Here is a 16,903-nt window from a genome sequence, read left to right on the forward strand (position 1 = left end):
TATATGAATGTGTGTTTCACTCTTACTTGTGTGCTGTAATGTGAATCTTGTCAATACATACATGGAGAAAACAGTGTGATTAAGGCTTCATATGCAGCGATACAGTCACCCAGATGTGACATGGGGTTATTGCAAGTATTGTAAGAAAATAAGCTACTACTGGGAACTACAAAGTGTAAACATGGCCGATGAGGGAACCCTGGTGAAAGAATGCCTTCAAATTGATAACAAAAAAATACAAGAAAGATTTATCACCTCCAGAGGGGGCTCCAGGCATGAAGCAGGGTCTGATGTGATGTTGACAGAGTCTCTGGTTATATCAGCAGTGGGCGAGTCCATAGGACCGTCCCTTTCCTGCTCCCTGTCCCCTCCTCCGGTGGACCTCCAGGGGGAACCCCCAGAACTCGATCTGTCCATGCCCGGTGCCAGTGGGTTGAGCTGGGGTGACCTCGTTGCCATTTCTTCCGCCTGGAGCCTGTTCTCCAGCTCCAACTCTGCCTCCAGCTCCGCCTCCTCCTTGGCTTCCTTGTTGCTCTCCTCGAGGTGCTTCATCAGGACAGCAATGACAACGTTGACCAGGACAAACTGAGCGGTCAGAACGAAGGAGACGAAGTAGATGGGAGAGACCACAGTGTTGTAGCAGGTGCTGGTGTCATGAGCGCAGTCCCTTAACGTGTCCTGGACGAAGCATGACAACATGGCATGAACGCATTAGCTAAGGCTTTACCAACTGACAGCCAAACGGAACATTGATACTGGACAATTCTGCAAAACCCTAGATTACATTTAAATGACAGTGACAGTTTTGGATATCCAATGGCAGCGTTTTTTAGCCACATTTGGCTTTAGGGAATGGCAGTGCAGGTCTGAAATATCTCAACCAGTATTGGAAGGATCGCCTTACTTTCTTAAAGACAGTCGTGGCCCTCAGAGGATGAATCCTAATGGCTTTGGTGACTCCTTGACTTTTCATGCAGCATAGTGAAATTTTTGCCCAAATATAAAAGGTGGCTGACTCTGGTGATCAGCTTTTTATCAGGCGCCACTGGCAGATTTTCACTTATCCGGTGAAATATCTCACCAGCTACCGAACCACATTTATTGCAGACATTCATGGTTCCTTCAAAATGTCTCCTAATTACTTTGGTACCTGATTTTTCCTGTAGACACCATGAGATTGGCATTTTGAGTTTCAGTGAAACATCTCAACAGTTGTTGGAAGAATTAGCATGAAAATTGCTGACATTTACGTGCTCCTCAGGATGAATTGTAGTCACCTCCACACTACCTGAACAACTTCTGACGCTCCCATCAGCCTCAGCTGTACCGTTTGTGTTGTGCTAATTAGAAAATGCTAGCATGGTAAACTAAGATTCTTAACATGGTATTACACCTCAACACGGTGACACTGTCATTGTGAGCATGTTAGCATTTAGCTAGTGCAGCTTCACAGAGCTGCTAGGACGGCTGCTACATCCATGCAGGGAGAACCTCAGCTACAGTATGTTTAAAGTTAGGGAAAGATCACGATCATAGTACAAAAAGCCCTAAAAATGGGACATGGAGTCAAGTCCCTGGTGTGAAAGTTAGATGCACTACTTTGCCCATCCATCACCACGACCTCCACACTCTTACTTTCTGCCTCATTACATAAAGGGCACGCCACCACTACTGGCACTAAACGTTGGCATTGGACTTAAGTGTGTTGCATAATTGTCCAATATAAATGTGATTTGTAGGCATACTTGCCCGAAATAAAACACAGAAGCAGGACAAACAACCTTATAAAAGTGTTTGAAAACTAGATTAGTTCCTTTAAATTAACTGGTAACCTTCTATCTGATTTGTCTTTAAGCTAAAATATGAAGAACACTAGTACTAAAACAGTACAGCAAAGACTAATATTTACTAGCAGCTATTACTTGGCATTAGATGAATAATGCACTGATTCGTAGGCATCTGCAGAAAGTTGGGTAGGCTGTCCCTATAGATGACATACCAACACATCACCACTAGATCTGCCCCTTGTGTTCTAGTCCCTGTACGTGCATATACGTGAATATGCAGTGTCTGTGTGCGTATGTGTCTTCAGGATCCCAAACTGCAAGTTTCACCTTCATTATGCCATTCCAGTTGTCTCCAGTGGAAACCCTGAAGAGCAGAAGAAATGCCATCCCAAAGTTTCTGAATGTAGCATAGCGCCCCAGACCTTCACATGGGTGGAGCTCATCGCAAACTGGGGAGACAAGGCGGACCAGGGCGGGGATGAGGGAGGAGAGGAATAACCAGACAGTAAAAGAGAGACACAAAGAAGGATCGATTCAGACTTTTGTTGCTTTTCTATTTTTACAACATAGGGATTTACAGTGAAATCAATAAGGTCTTTCAACAGAGGTTTTTAGAATGTAATTAACATCTGACTGATTAAACCCACAGAGGGGAGAATGAAATACTCTGCGCCTGCCTGTGCATGGACTGAGTGTTATGTATGCTTGTGAATATTTGTATGTGCTTTGTCTGCTTTGCCTGACACGCGTGGTGCACGTGTCCTTACTTAAGTCACCGAACAGCTCCACTCCCAGCGCTGCAAAGATAAAGAAGAGGAGCATGAAGAGAAGACCCAGATTCCCCACCTGCAGAGAAAAGAGAGGGATTAGTCAGAGGAGAGAAGTCCCTGGCAAAATAATCCAAACAAACAGCTCATTCCAGTGAGAAAATGAATGGAGGCTTGTGAGGAAGCAGACACACACATTGGAACACTGATGGCAGAGGCTGCCATGCAAGCTGCCAACCTGCCCATCAGGAGTGATACAGCGCTTTCTATCCAAAGTGCCCCACAATGATTCTATACTCGCCCATTAATAACCACACACACACACACACAGACACACACACACACACACACACGCACACACACTTGCCCACCAACTGGGAATTATTTGACGACCAGCTCTACCTCCTGAGCCACAGCCGCCCCGGATGGGTGGCTTTAGGCAATGAAAATATTTTGAGTTTGCTACTTCTGCTACTGTTAATCAGCATATGGCAACCTGCTCACACCCCCCACCACCCCTTATTATCTGATTTATGAATTATGAACACTGCTGGCAAGCTCTAGGAGGAATTAGCCCGGAACAATACTCAATCTCTCTCTGAATGACAGGCAGAGGTATTATCAAAGGACTGTGTTCACAGTATTCTCTCTCAATCCAAACACTGCAGAAGTTGTTCTAATTTACCAACTCTAACACTCTCAAATCCACCCACCATCATTCAAAACAAAACCGCAAGCTACATTCACTTCCCAATCTCTTCAGGGGGGCTGGTTATGCAAATAAGGGTCTCTGGAGTTGGCGAAAAGCTCATGGGAAACAACAGCGCCCTGACACAGAAGAATATGTACAGAAGAAGAAATGCCTCTGGGATGTAATTTTAGGGACAGCTTCTATGGGACGTGTTAGGAAGTGACAGAAAAATACAAATGAGGAAGGAAAAGAGACTTGAGTGGCTTCGGCTGATGTTATTTAACAGGGATGATTGTGTACCTGAGGCAGGGCTTGCATAACGGTGTCCAGCAACGCTCTCATCCCCACCGCCATCTTCAAGAGCTTCAATACTGTGGGGACACACACACGTACACAGAGAGAAAATGAAAAAGCGCCTTACCAATATTAAGATAGTTCAGTCTTACATAACAGGACAGGGACCTGTGCCATCACGCCTCCTGTGAAACTGAGAGGACTCAACATTTTCCAGACTAACCCTGCTCCGTCAGTGCAGTCACAGATTCCCTTTTACTGAGCAACATAAAGCTTTGCCATAGTTTGATTGAGGTCATATTCTCCTGATTGGGGTTGCAGCTTGATGAGGTCGCTGGTATGGCGATGGGGTTTCAATGGAGGTGCACCGAGACTGATAGATAATGCATAATAATGAATGGAAGAGACGTTTTTCTTGGCCTGCGCTGGCGACTTCCAGGAGTCTCCGCTGGCTGCCAACCTCACAGCAGCGAGAAAACTCCTGCAAGTCACTGGCCTACGCCAAGAAATGACGATTGTCCAGAAACCACCAGTTGTCATTTTCTTTTTTTTTTGTAGGTTTAACAAATGAGATTAAAAAAAAAGGAAAAAAGTTTAGTGGTTCCCCCTGCTTCCAGATTTTGTGCTAAGCTAACTGTCTGTTGGCTTAACCCTTATTACTTCTAATTCTTGGCTTAAAGCAAACAAGTGTTGCTTACAATATACAGCAGATAAAAATATTTCTGATGAGTCTTAAGGTCTTTACATGATCCCACATGTCTTCCCATGGAAACTGTCTGGCTTGGGAGCATGTTTTAGCAAAATTAAAAGCAAACAAAATTACAGATCTAATCAAACAGCCGCTGGAAAACTGCTGCTGCTATTCTGTACACTGCATGGTGGGCGCAACTAAAAAGTCCAAACAATAAAATAATCATTTTTATCAAATCTAACTACATATCTCTCAAAGATAACAGCCCTTTTGAGTTGTCATAGTACAAAAAGCTAAGGTTCTAATTACACTAATAATGATGAATCCACTCTGCTCGAAGTAAGAAAGCACAGTATCAGGATCCTGAAACCGAAGCAGCTGAATGTTTACACTGGAGCTTTTTTAGCTGAGACATGTCAGCATATAGAACGCATTGGTTTGTGAAGGGCCCCTTCACACCCAAACTCCACTCACACAGGTGTTTTCACTTGTTGCCTGAACGGACGTCTCATCGGGACACAGACAGGGCTTGACTGACACTCCCTCACTATCTCGTTACCGTAGTTCTGTTGCACCGCTTAACGTTCGATCAGACTGTATTCTTTTTTTCCTTTTTAATAACAAAAGCGCTAAATAAGAAATTGACAAAGTACACAGGACATGATACATATTGCATTGCACAGTCTGAGGGGTATGTGCTAATAAATAGTATGTGCTACGATATACATATTGTACTTCCAACAGTCCAGACCAGCTATAGTTAGGCTGCTGAAAAAGAATTAAAGTGTAAACAGCAGAAACATTCGCAGAACATGGAACGCTGGCGAGGACGATCAAATGTGATTACGATGGAGCCAGTGTGTAATCCAGCCAAATCACATCTACGCAGGCTGAATATGAGATGTATGGTGGTGCCAGATAGAAAGGGGAGCCACTTACTGTACCCACCACACACACATGGCACACAAAGATCGTTCATGCCTGGATCTCTGTGTGACAGTGATCAACAATGGCTTTCACGCTACTTCTTTTATTGCACATCTAGTAATCAGACAAAACAGACAAGTTCCCTCGCGCCTGTCTTATCTTCTCCTCTCCTCACCTCTTCCGCATGTTTCCTCCTCTCCAGTCTTCTCTTATCTTTAATTACCTGGACAAGTAATCAGCCTGAAGCACAACGGGCAGTTTAGCTTTTCCACTTCCTCTTCTTCCCTCCTGCCAAAGCCACCCCATCTTTTTAACTCCACCTTTCTCTTCCGCCCTTTCCCGCCATTTATTCTCTCTCCAGAAATGCTGTATGCTCTCTGTCTCTCTCACCCACCAGCGTACCTTCCCTCCGTTCATTTATCTCTCAATATCCTCATTCACGTCACCTCAGCTTTTCTCACTCGAACATCAGTCGCTCCTCTTTCTAACTTCTTACCATCGTCTTCTAATCTATTTTCAGGTCACCAGGTAGTCATCAACCCTGCCTCTTCCTTTTATTTCTCCTTTCATCCCTTTCTCCTCTCATTTAGTCCCTTCATACGAGCCTCGGCCCCTCACAGTTTAATTCACTTACTGTCATAATGTGTCTTGGCTCTAGCCCACCCACACCTATCTTTCTTCACCTCTCTCTTTCCTCAGTCTATGTCTCTATACTTTTTTCTCTCTCTCTGCTCCTTCTCGATGCCGTATTTGTCAGCTGACTGTGTTTCTCGGCGCCATCTGCTCGACTCACACCCAGCCCGGACCCTGCTGGGAGACCTGCCATGCAAAAATGACAAAGAGGGGAGTCCCAGGGACGTGGATGTTTTACAAGGCATCTTAAAAGTACAGCCCCGCGATGGAGGCCAGAGTGTGTACGTGTCTGTGAGACAGCGTGTTGGGGAGGGGCTGGGATGGATGGACGGACAGGCAGGACGTGGGGCGGGGGGGTCGTACCTCGTGCGATCCTCAGCACTCTCATGATGCGGATGATGGTGGGGTTGATTGGCAGAGAAGCCTCCTCAATCTTCTCCAGGGTGATGCCCATGATGGACAGCAGCACGATGACCAGATCCAGCTGGTTCCACCTGCACACATGCACACACACTTCAGCAATTCCTAACGTGGACTCAGGTAGCTTCCCGCGCTGAAACCTGGAATGCAATTGGCTGCAAAAATTGACCTAAACAAATCAACAAAATCAGCCATTTTGGATAAATAATTTCCTCAAGTATAGAGATGTCAACTCCAATCGAATCACCTGGACTTGAGTCAGAATAGAGTCACAAGTCTGATTACTTTAGACATGACAAATCAATGCTGACTTCAAAACAAATAGCTTGACGTTTTTCAGCACCCGCCATTCACAAACCTAAGCACACAAACAGGTGAACACCTGTACTTTAAACTTTTCGTATTATCTGAAAGAGTTTCCTTTGTCCAGAGTCAGTACATGAAGATCGATACCACAGAGAAGAAGTTAGCTTAGTTTAGCATAAAGACTGGAAGCCTGGCTCTCTTCAAACAAAATCCAGCTACCAGCACCTCTAAAGCTCATTAATGAACACTTTACGTCTACTTGGTTTAATCCACACAAGGAACAAAGTGCACTTTTACAGGGGAGTTATGTGCCAGACTGTTTCTTGGCCGGGCACAGTGACTTCCTTGAGTCTGCACTGATTGCCTGGCAACCTCATGGTGGCAAGATATAATGTGGCAAGATATAATGTGATATAATGTGGCTATAATTAGACAGAATGATGTATATCTATATATAATGAGACTTTAATTACTGGTTTTGGAGGTGCTGGTATTTGGTAGATTTTGCTGCCTTAAGAAAGAGCCAGTGCAGCTGGCAGCAGTTTTTATGCTAAGCTAGTGTCATATTTTGGCAGAGACATGAGAATGGTATCTACGCTCTTATATAACTTTCAGAAAACAAATGTTTCCCAAATATGAAACTGTTCCTTTAAGTATGTGCAAGTCTATAGTGAGAAAATGTTGGTTTTGGTGTGGTTTGGTTTATTTGTAAAGTCCAGCTCATCAGACCTTTGTCAGGGATATAACAAAGTTCTGTGTTTCACTAATCACATTTCTCCATGGTCCTGTTGATTTGAAATAACTCAATCTGTTGTATAAATGCACATATATGTTCATTCACAGCGACAAACAGAGGCGGTGTATTAAATTACACGATATTTACACTGTAATCATCCAGATTATAGAATAAAGCCAAAACCCTACTTATACACAATTAACTAATCACATAAACTTTAATTGTAGAGATGGATCGCCTTCTGGAGGCACGGGAACGTGGAGACTATTTCAGTGTTATGAGGCAGATTTAAAAAAAGCAATGGCATCATTTTATTTTAGTATATATCGTAAAGATAGGTACACTCAGATTGGGAATCTACTTTCTCTCCCAGATACTGTGACCTGACTGTGCTGGGACCAAATCTAATTTCCCAGCCCCTGTGCAATAAATGTGCACTGAACAAAATGTTTGGAGCAGAATGAGCGTGTAAAAAGTGAGTGAAGACTGTGGGTGGGTGGTCGTACTTATCAGGTTTGTCAATTTCCATTGTTTCTTTTCCATGAGCGAGCTTTCTCCGAGTTCACAAGTCCACTCTGTAGCTTATCCCTCAAATCTTCATTTAGATACTCAAAGTTTATGAATCAACAGATAAAATGAATGTAAAATTCAATTAGATTGCCACATGAGTCCTTGAGGTCTTTGCTAAATGTTATGTTTATCTGCTTGTGTGTACCTGTGTGTGAGTGTGTGTGTGTAATATCAAACTGGACCGCTGCCAAATCCAAAAAGGATAATGGTCTACTCTGGCAAAGGGAATGGACACGATGGAGCACTTGGTGGTCAGCTCTGGTCCAAAAACACGATGCCTCCACTGAGGTGTGTGTGTGCGAGTGCGTGTATTCATGTGCACGTGATGTGTGCTAGTTTACATTTGCGCTATCGTGATGTGTTTGTGCATTATTGTGCGGTTTTCAGCGGGACGCCAGGGATTTCTGAGCTATGAAATCATCTAAGGCAGCGTGTTTTATGAGTGTTTAACGAGGCCGTTTGTATTCATACAGGCCTCACTGAGAACCATCCACTGGCGCACCTTAGAAAAAGCTCATTTAAGCTCTCTGAATGCTGCCTCAGATTTTCCACATGACTCAGAGGTTAAAAAACGGCACCTTTAACCACCAATCCATTACAATATCACATCCACTAAAATGTCAAAACTCTAAACTGGGAGGTAAATGTTTATTCAGGATTTCTGTCTGATCTGTGTCCAGGAGGTTTGGGAAAGGTCATTACTATGGGGAGCACAGCAGTTATTCAAATACTGACTTGTCCTTGAAGAAGCGTCGGAAGCCGAAGGCCACCAGCTTGAAGACGGACTCCAGAACAAAGATGAGGGTGAAGACGTAGTTACAGATCTTCAATGCCTCGGTCAACTCCTGAGGATGTCGGGGAGAGTCATTTTAGAGATTAATAACCTGCACAAGCATCCATCTTAACAAGGCAGTAGAGCTACCATTACATTATTACTGCTCTCTCAGAGAAAGCCGTGGGTTTCAGCGCCACTCATTTAATGAAATGTGCTGAAACTGCACTGAAAAGCAATGAAATGATCTCACCCTGTTGCTGATTTTCTCCACGTTTTCAAAGGAAAACAATCTTAGGTGGATATTTTCTGTGTAAATATACATTTTTCCTGCATCGGCAGTCTTTGCATGACGAACCAAATGGTCCATATTGTACCGTACCGTCCTCTTCTCCTGAATTAGCCATTCCATTAATAGATCACTCACATCGCCCTCCACTCCTGCCCTCCCTCATTCTCTGTGAAAAGGCCATTAGAATCAGAGTGTCCATTTTCGCCTGCGGGAGAACTCAGCGCCCATCTGCATGTAAAAACTGACCTTTAGCAGCGAGACAGGGACAGAACTGGTGGTCAGCGGGGATTTCAGTAAATCCTCGCTGGTGGCAATTCATCGACTCAAGACCAGTTCCAGTTCGTGCTACATCCCTTACTACCTCCAAATCTACCCCATTCCCATCCACCATGCTTTACCACCTCATCTGACCTATAACCTTTTATTCTTCTCATCTTTTATTCGGTTGCTTCTCCTCTCTTTTGTGCTGCATCTCGTTGCCTCTTTTACTCTCGTGGATTCTTGCTAAATACAATCTGTCCCTCCTCCTCCCTCAGCCATCTTTTGTTCCACCTGCACCTCAACGTTCTGATCAAGCAGGTGTTCAACAATGTGTTAAAGCAATGGGAATACTCCTAAAATGAGTGGAAGGCAAATCCCAGCTGGAAGCCCTGCCTGGGCTATAAATCCAGGGTATCCAAACCAGACGTTGGTTCTGGATATGTATAACCTTTTGGGTTTATCAGATGGGTAAAATTTGAAATTTCTTCAGTTTGAAGCACTATTTTAAATCCTTTTAATATGTCTTTTTCTCTTTTATTGACTGTGTATTAATCTCATATTTTTTGTTTTGACCTCCCTTTTACAGTTCACCGTTGCCTTTCTCACCAGGCTTTTACAATTCTTATGTTACTTTCGTTTCTTTTTCTGCTGACTTGATCCCTTTCTCATGCTTGTTTCAAGACCTATCACAGCATTGGCACAGCTCATGTACCTGACACTATCTGAAGTTCTCTAAAGCCATAAACCTGCTGTTCTCGGAAGATTAAAACTAATCTTGCAATGACATTAAATTTTACAAGCCAATATAGATACTGATACTTTTTAGAACAAAGCCTTTAATGGCCAACTTTTAGTACCTCTTAAATGTGATCATTTTCATAGAAAACAAGTTTAACATCTGAAGCAGGGGGGCTATCATTACACCACTGTAATCCCCCCATGTCTGACCTCAGGCTGCTGGTAGTGCTCCATGGACATGGCGATGACATTGAGCCCTATGACGATGGTGATGAACAGGTCCAAGTAGTGGCTGGTGCACATCTTGTGGATGAGCAGTCGGGTGGGGGAGTAATCGGAGTAGTAGGGCTTACTCTGAGCTTCTGTTGGAAGTGGGAAGTAGTTGGGGGTGGGGTGCAGGGAGAGGGGTAATGGGAAGGGAGGAGGAGGAGGAGGGGGAGGAGGTGGCGTTCAAAAAGTGAGATAAGAGGTAATATACCGGGACACTGTACAGTAGACCTGCTGTGTTGAGGAGTGGAGCCACCAAAGATGCTTTAAAAAGAGCGGTTAGTAAAACACAACAACACCCTCCTGCACATTTAAATGTGTCACTCAGGGTGGTGTTAAAAAACATGGAAAGAGAAATGTGAAGAGATTAGAAAAGGGGGAGGCAGATGAGATGATGGACAGAGAGAAAGAGAGACTCCAGCCAAGCCTTCCTGTGGTCTGCAGTCATGACTAATCAAATCAAATCACCTCTCCTCGGATCAACAATTATTCAAAGGAGATCTCTGAGTGAGTGTGATAAGAGCTACAGCTCTGCTCAATGTGCTTGTGTATGTGTGTGTGTGTGCGTAAGAGACTCCATGGAGGAGGATATTTTGGTCTGGAGATTTGGCCATCTCTCCTTCTCTCTGATCATCAGGTGACTCAGCCTCCCCTTATTCCTTTCACTTCCCTCCTCTTAGGAAAAGAACACAACGCAGGAGAAAAGTTTTCCATACTCATCCATCACTTTGATCCTCACCTCTTTCCTCCACCCAGAGGGGATGGATGGATGGGCTGGGAGTTAGGATGGGGAAGAGAGAGGAAGCTCGCTCCATCTATCACCTTATCACTCCATCAGTGAAGGAGAGGCTCTAGGTCACACGGAAAAGGGGGCGAAGCACACACACGACGCACACTCAAAAGACAGAAGTCCTTTGGGTGTTGGGAAAACTCCCTCTCTGCCCAATTAGCCCAGGTGTGCTGCTGCGGCTGCAGCTGTGCTGGGCTGGAACAATCCCCACGAGTGTGTATGTGTGTGCGCAATTCATAGCGTGTGCCTAGTGGTTTCCCTGTCGTATCGGAGAAACTCCACATAGATCAGGGAATTCGACAGGAGAGTTGAGTCAGCTAAGAGTAAGTACCCATGCATGGCTGATGTTAAACACATACACTGTATCTGCATCTTTAGGGACTGAAATTAATCTCTTTCCACAAACCCTTCCACACTAACTATCAATGGAGAGCCCAGAATATTCTTAAAGTCTAAGGTAAATTTAGCTTAATGTACATTTCCACTGCACTGTTTTTTATTCACTAATTATTTTCAATTGCTTTCATTTAGCCATTTGATCCGAACTCGACCTTTTCTTTCCTGAAAATGATGGAAATGATACCTTATGAGCTGCTGTAAGGGTTTTAATGTGACATTTCCGTGCAGGAAGTGTTACATTTCTTACTAAGACCACTATTACTATTACATGGGCACTCCAGCATTTTTTAAAAAAAAGAGAAGCAGAGCATCAGTACTTTTTGTACTGACTAAACATGGTAAACAAAATTTGACTTGGCATAACAGCAAACATTAAATCAAAACTGGGTGCAGACTAGAAAATAAGGAGGTGCCTGATCAAAATTTGATTAAAAAAAATACTTGAAGTAGTTGAACATTAAGAATAAAAGCCTGTCTCTATTGTAAGCCTTTTCAAAATAAATCCTGGTTGTCTCTGCTGGTAAATAATGGCCCTGGCTACAGCATTGCAAGTTGGAGAGTTGTTGAGGTCTGTGCTCTGCTGAGTGCCTTCAAGTTAATTATTCAATATTTTTGTTCAGGAAAATCTGTGCTGAGAGCTAATTTTGCACCTGCTGGAAATTATTGATATTGACAACAGGGGGGTTGGTGGTGCTGGCTGAATCACAGGGCAGCCAGTGCTGGAGTTTGACTGCTCCTGAACTCCTACAGAGAAGTGCGTGCCAGGAAGTGAAAATAATGTGTCTTCTGGTGTGCTTGGTCTGACTTTTCAAATAAATGCACTGAAACAGGATGACAGACTCAGTCACCTGCTTTGCTTTTCAGCACCTCAGGCCCTGGAGCTGTCTCCAAACAACACTTGTTCATCTTGTCAGCTGCATGTTATAAATGAGGCTGTACTTCTGGACACTTCACCATTTGGCCCACTGAGTAGAGAGTGATAAAGCAGTCTTAAAGTGTCTTGGGGAAGTCTGGGCACATGCCTTTGAATCAGGGCAGTTAGGGTAGCCCTTGTGAGATGCAACAGCTTAATTCACTGGGATTTCCTATTTATAAGATCATCCATCATCCTTGGATAAGCAAACATTGTTTTTACTCTGTTCTACTTACTGTCTGCAGGTGCATGCTGAGCCAAAGTGACCAGACACACACACATAACAGTAGTCCCTTTGTTTCACCTCCTCTATACTCCCGCATTCATTTAAGTATGCTGCAAAAGATGCTGCTATATCCAACTTTTTCTCTTCCTACATCAGCATACCTGCTGTCCCATTTACAACCCTGATACTTGGGATGCTGTGTAAAACATAAATAAAAACAGAATGCAATGATTCGCAAATAATTTTTGACCTATATTCAATTGAATACAGTCTAAAGACAAACTTTTTTAAAGTTCAAACTGATAAACTTTTAGATTTGATTTTTTTGTAAATATACACTCATTCAGAATCTGATGGAGCAACGTGTCTCAAACAAGTTGGGACAGGAGCAAAGTTGTGTAGCGCTCCAAAAACACCTGTTTGGAACATTCAACAGGTAAACAAACAAAAAAAAAAGTTAATTAGTAACAGGTGATAGTATCATGATTGGACAAGGATGGAGTGAGGTTCACCACTTTGTGAAAAACTGCATCGGCAAATAACCCAACAGTTTAAGAATAACAAGGGATTTGGGGATTTCACCATTTACAATGCATAACATTATCAAAAGATTGGGAGAATTTGGATAAATATTTGCACATAAGAGGCAAGGCTGAGAGCATTGAGCGTCTGTGATCCCTCATGCGGTGCTGCATTAAAAACCGACATGGCAGTTTGACAAGTCCACATTTCAAATAGTTTTGCCAGGACAAAAAAATAAAAAACTCACAAAAAACCAAAAACATGCTACTGAACTGTGCTGATGTGACACTGGCCATGTGTGAATACTGAAAAGATCCTTTCTCTGTTTGAGATAAAAAAAAAAAAAAAAAAAGACTTGTCCAATGTCCAATCATCATCGTGTCCTCAGGGCTAAAGAGGAAAAGCCAGATTGTTATCAAAAAAAAAAAAAAAAAAAGCATCTGTGATGGTATGAGGGTGTATTAGTGTCCATGGCATGGGTAACTTGCATATCTGTGAGGCACCATTAATGCTGAGTAGGTGTTGGAGCAACATAAGCTGCCACCCAGATAACATCCTTTTCAGAGACATAACTGCTTATTCCAGCAAGACAATACCAAACCACATTCTGTTACGAAAAGGATTTGTAAATGATTGCATTCTGTTTTTATTTTGTTTTCTTTTATATGCAGGGCAACTTTCAGGGTTGTACATTACCATACAGTAAAATATGTTTCCATACTGGGCCAAGAAAAACAGTGTCATATAGCATTGGATAGCTGAAGTGAGAATGCTAGATAGTTCACTTTCTCCCAAAAAAAGTAATTGGAGGAAGTAAGTAAGCATTACCCTTAATATAATGGATGGAGCAAAGAGTCCAAGGCCGAACAAGAGACAGGGCGATAAGGGAGAAGAAATGAAAGGAAAGTGAGAGACAGAAACCTTTTGGCTAAAGCTCAACTAGTCTCTAGAGGAGAGGGAAGGGAATGAAGCGAGGGGAGAAAAGGTGAAAGTTTAGGAAGCTAAATTGCACTGGGTGCCCCAACTCTCCTGCTCTCACTTCCACTGCTCTCTTTTCTCCTCCACAGAGAAAAGAGGAGATTTGCTCTTAATGAGGAATGGAGTTTATGCTGCTCCTGCTTGGAGTCCATGCTGGCATCGAAATGATTATCCTTTGAGCAAGGTAGCAACAGAAAGACAGTCAGTGAACTATATATAGTGCACTGAATATAGTGCAAGAAACTATATTTAATATGTATACATATACCCCCTCCTTCACTGATGTGGCAGCCTTCTCTCTCAGCTCTCATCACTTTGAAAGGGACTGAGGATGGATGCAAAGGCACAGAAGCGTCACGACCTGCCAGCCTCTCAGTGCAGGTCACAATACCTGCCTTCTGTGTCTCCATCCTCATATCAGAAACCAACTCATACAACAGACCATCCAGGACAATCATCTCACGGGAACTTAGATCTCATGTTTGTTACATATTTGTACGGAGGTAGTCCATTTGTTTGTGATCCAAATGGAATGAATGCACTTTATTTTCTGACACTCTTTCTGGCCGGTGTCCACAGGATCTGGCTGCATCGCGTAGCAGCAGGAGATGACCTGCTATTCTAACCGGTGAAGCAACGTCCACCAGCTCCATGGCTGGAATGTCTCGCTCGCTGCTCTTGTTTTCCGCTGCCATCTTTACACGCCGGCTCTAATTTTGTATCTTTGTGGCGTGACATTCTCTTGTGAATGTATAAACATGCCATTATTTATTGGAAATTGACTTAAAATCAATATTTAGTAACAAATGTATTTCATTTGTTTCTGGGTTTGACTTTACAGCAAAGCCTTCTGTCCTCTTCTCCTCCCCGTGATTGCCTATACTGTGTTTTAATAAAGCCTTATTGACAATATAGTCGTTTCTCATTTACATACTTCTGTACTTGTTGAGTCATTCTGAAAGAAAATTGTTAACATCACTCCTTCCAGCTCACCTCCCCTTCCTCTTATCCCACCTGTTGCTGATTGGCTGGAGAAGTACAACACTTTGTTTAAAAGTGGATTTTTTTTCGGCAAATACCAATAAAATTTCTCCAGAATGACTCACCCCCACCTTTAATCGCAGTTCATACATACTACCAGCTGTCATTCCCAGCTCTGTTAAAGTCATTATTTAAATCATTATAATAGAATCACTGACATTTAAAATGAGTGATCACAGCTGGGGACAAAAGCTTGTCTTCTTAACATCAAACAGCTCCTGACCCTCATTTTGCAGATCTGTTGTTGTTCTCCAAAAGCCCCAAGACAAATTAATGAGGGACAGAGAGTTAAAACTAAGAGAAAAATATGACTTTAAAAATTTTACCAATGTAGGCTACTTGTTATGCACTATTCAGGCGTGGGGTAGTCCAGTAATTAAACCAATTAAAGTACACCCACTAAGCATCTGCTCCCAAAGCTAAATGAGCTGCAAACGTGTACAGTACAACACAAAAAGTCAAGGAAAAACAGTCCTGAACTGCACTAGAAATGTGGCTGCTGCAGAACAGACGCTCCACTTCTGAAAGCTTTCCCGAGGAAACGGCGACGGAGACGCAACTGAGCCACAACGCAACCGGAATGCAAAGCAGCTGGATCCTGTGGACATTCGGTTTTTGCTTTACTGAGCGACTTCACCGACTGCAAGGAGATCTAAAGCCCCAGCTGAAAATCTGCCTGGGGTCTGACAGACATGAAAAAGGAAAAACAGTGTTAGAAGAAAAAAAAAAAACACACAAAAGACATAATAAATAATTCCCTGTCCAAAAACAACCCCAAGAGCCGCATTCCTCCTTCTGCCTTCCAGTCCGCTCACCTTCCCCTTCATGGACCCTCAGCTCGCTTTTGGAGGTGAGGATGTGAGGGGCTGAGGATTCGGCCTGGGAGTTGCTTTTGGACGCAGCCACGCTCAAAAACATAATGCGTACATTTCCGAGGCGGTCTTTGTTGGGAAATACAGACACAGTAAGGGTGCTTGGTTGTGGGACCAATGAGTAAAACAGCACAGCAGAGCAGTGGGGCTGTGCTGTGTGGGTTGGATTGGATATGTGGAGAATGGGTCTGGAACACAGTGGACCTGCGGCTGTCCAGAATGTGGTGATCACGTGAGGGTGTCGGCAGAAGGTCGTGACGTGGGAAGGATGTTGTGCCAGCTACTCCGATGAAAAGGAGGCCTGACCATGAATCTCAAAACGACACGAGACACCGCTGTGACTTTGATTCATTAGTGCAATGGTTTCTGCCTTTCTGGGTCTCCTGTCAATGTGTCTGAAGGCTCTGTGGGTCTGGTAGTTCCATCAGAGATTTACAGATGACTGGAATATTGGGGTGAGGAGTGTGGATTGGTATGGCTGAAGGGAATAGAGGAGATGCAGGGACTAGAAGGGATCCTGCATGATAAAAAGAATGGCTGTGAAAGGAAGAGCAGGGCACGGACCGTAAAAGCAGCAACAGTGCACTTTTAAAGGTAACAGATCTGGATGGAAATGAGTAAAATGTCGGTGAGAAACACTTATATTTTATTTTTTACTTTGGTTGGATGCGGCTGCTGCTTTTATGCCCCTGTCCTTCATGGTGAATGGCTCAGTAGTAAACCTTGAGACTCAGTGTCTGCCAGGAAAAATGTGTCAGCCTTCAATGTCACGGACTGGATGTCCAATTTTTAAATCCAGCAAACACTGAGTCTAAAAGAAAAAGAATTAAAAAGAATAAAAAACTGTCAACATAAACAGTTACCGTAAAACAATAATAATAATAAAATAAGAATTAACTGGAGTTCCCGAATGCTCTGCTGCCTGGCTTGAATATCAAACAGAGAGAAAGAGGCACAGGTACAGGGAGAAAACAGACAAAAACCACAAAAAAGAGAAATGAAGTGAGGTG

The 16,903-nt window shown here is 43.3% G+C and overlaps 1 protein-coding gene across 1 annotated transcript in view; it reads right to left on the reverse strand.

Annotated features, from left to right (window-relative positions):
* Positions 1 to 16,903, reverse strand: part of cacna1g (calcium channel, voltage-dependent, T type, alpha 1G subunit) — a 229,602-nt gene that overhangs the window by 11,836 nt on the left and 200,863 nt on the right. The window contains exons 28-34 of the mRNA XM_041963433.1: positions 10,096 to 10,247; positions 8,558 to 8,667; positions 6,154 to 6,284; positions 3,546 to 3,616; positions 2,555 to 2,633; positions 2,115 to 2,236; positions 256 to 678 (exon numbers count right to left, since the gene is read on the reverse strand). Coding sequence (XP_041819367.1) covers positions 256 to 678; positions 2,115 to 2,236; positions 2,555 to 2,633; positions 3,546 to 3,616; positions 6,154 to 6,284; positions 8,558 to 8,667; positions 10,096 to 10,247 — 1,088 coding nt within the window. The remainder of the gene's footprint in view (positions 1 to 255; positions 679 to 2,114; positions 2,237 to 2,554; positions 2,634 to 3,545; positions 3,617 to 6,153; positions 6,285 to 8,557; positions 8,668 to 10,095; positions 10,248 to 16,903) is intronic.

This window comes from Chelmon rostratus, chromosome 21, assembly GCF_017976325.1.
Source record: "Chelmon rostratus isolate fCheRos1 chromosome 21, fCheRos1.pri, whole genome shotgun sequence".
Lineage (NCBI taxonomy): Eukaryota > Metazoa > Chordata > Actinopteri > Chaetodontiformes > Chaetodontidae > Chelmon > Chelmon rostratus.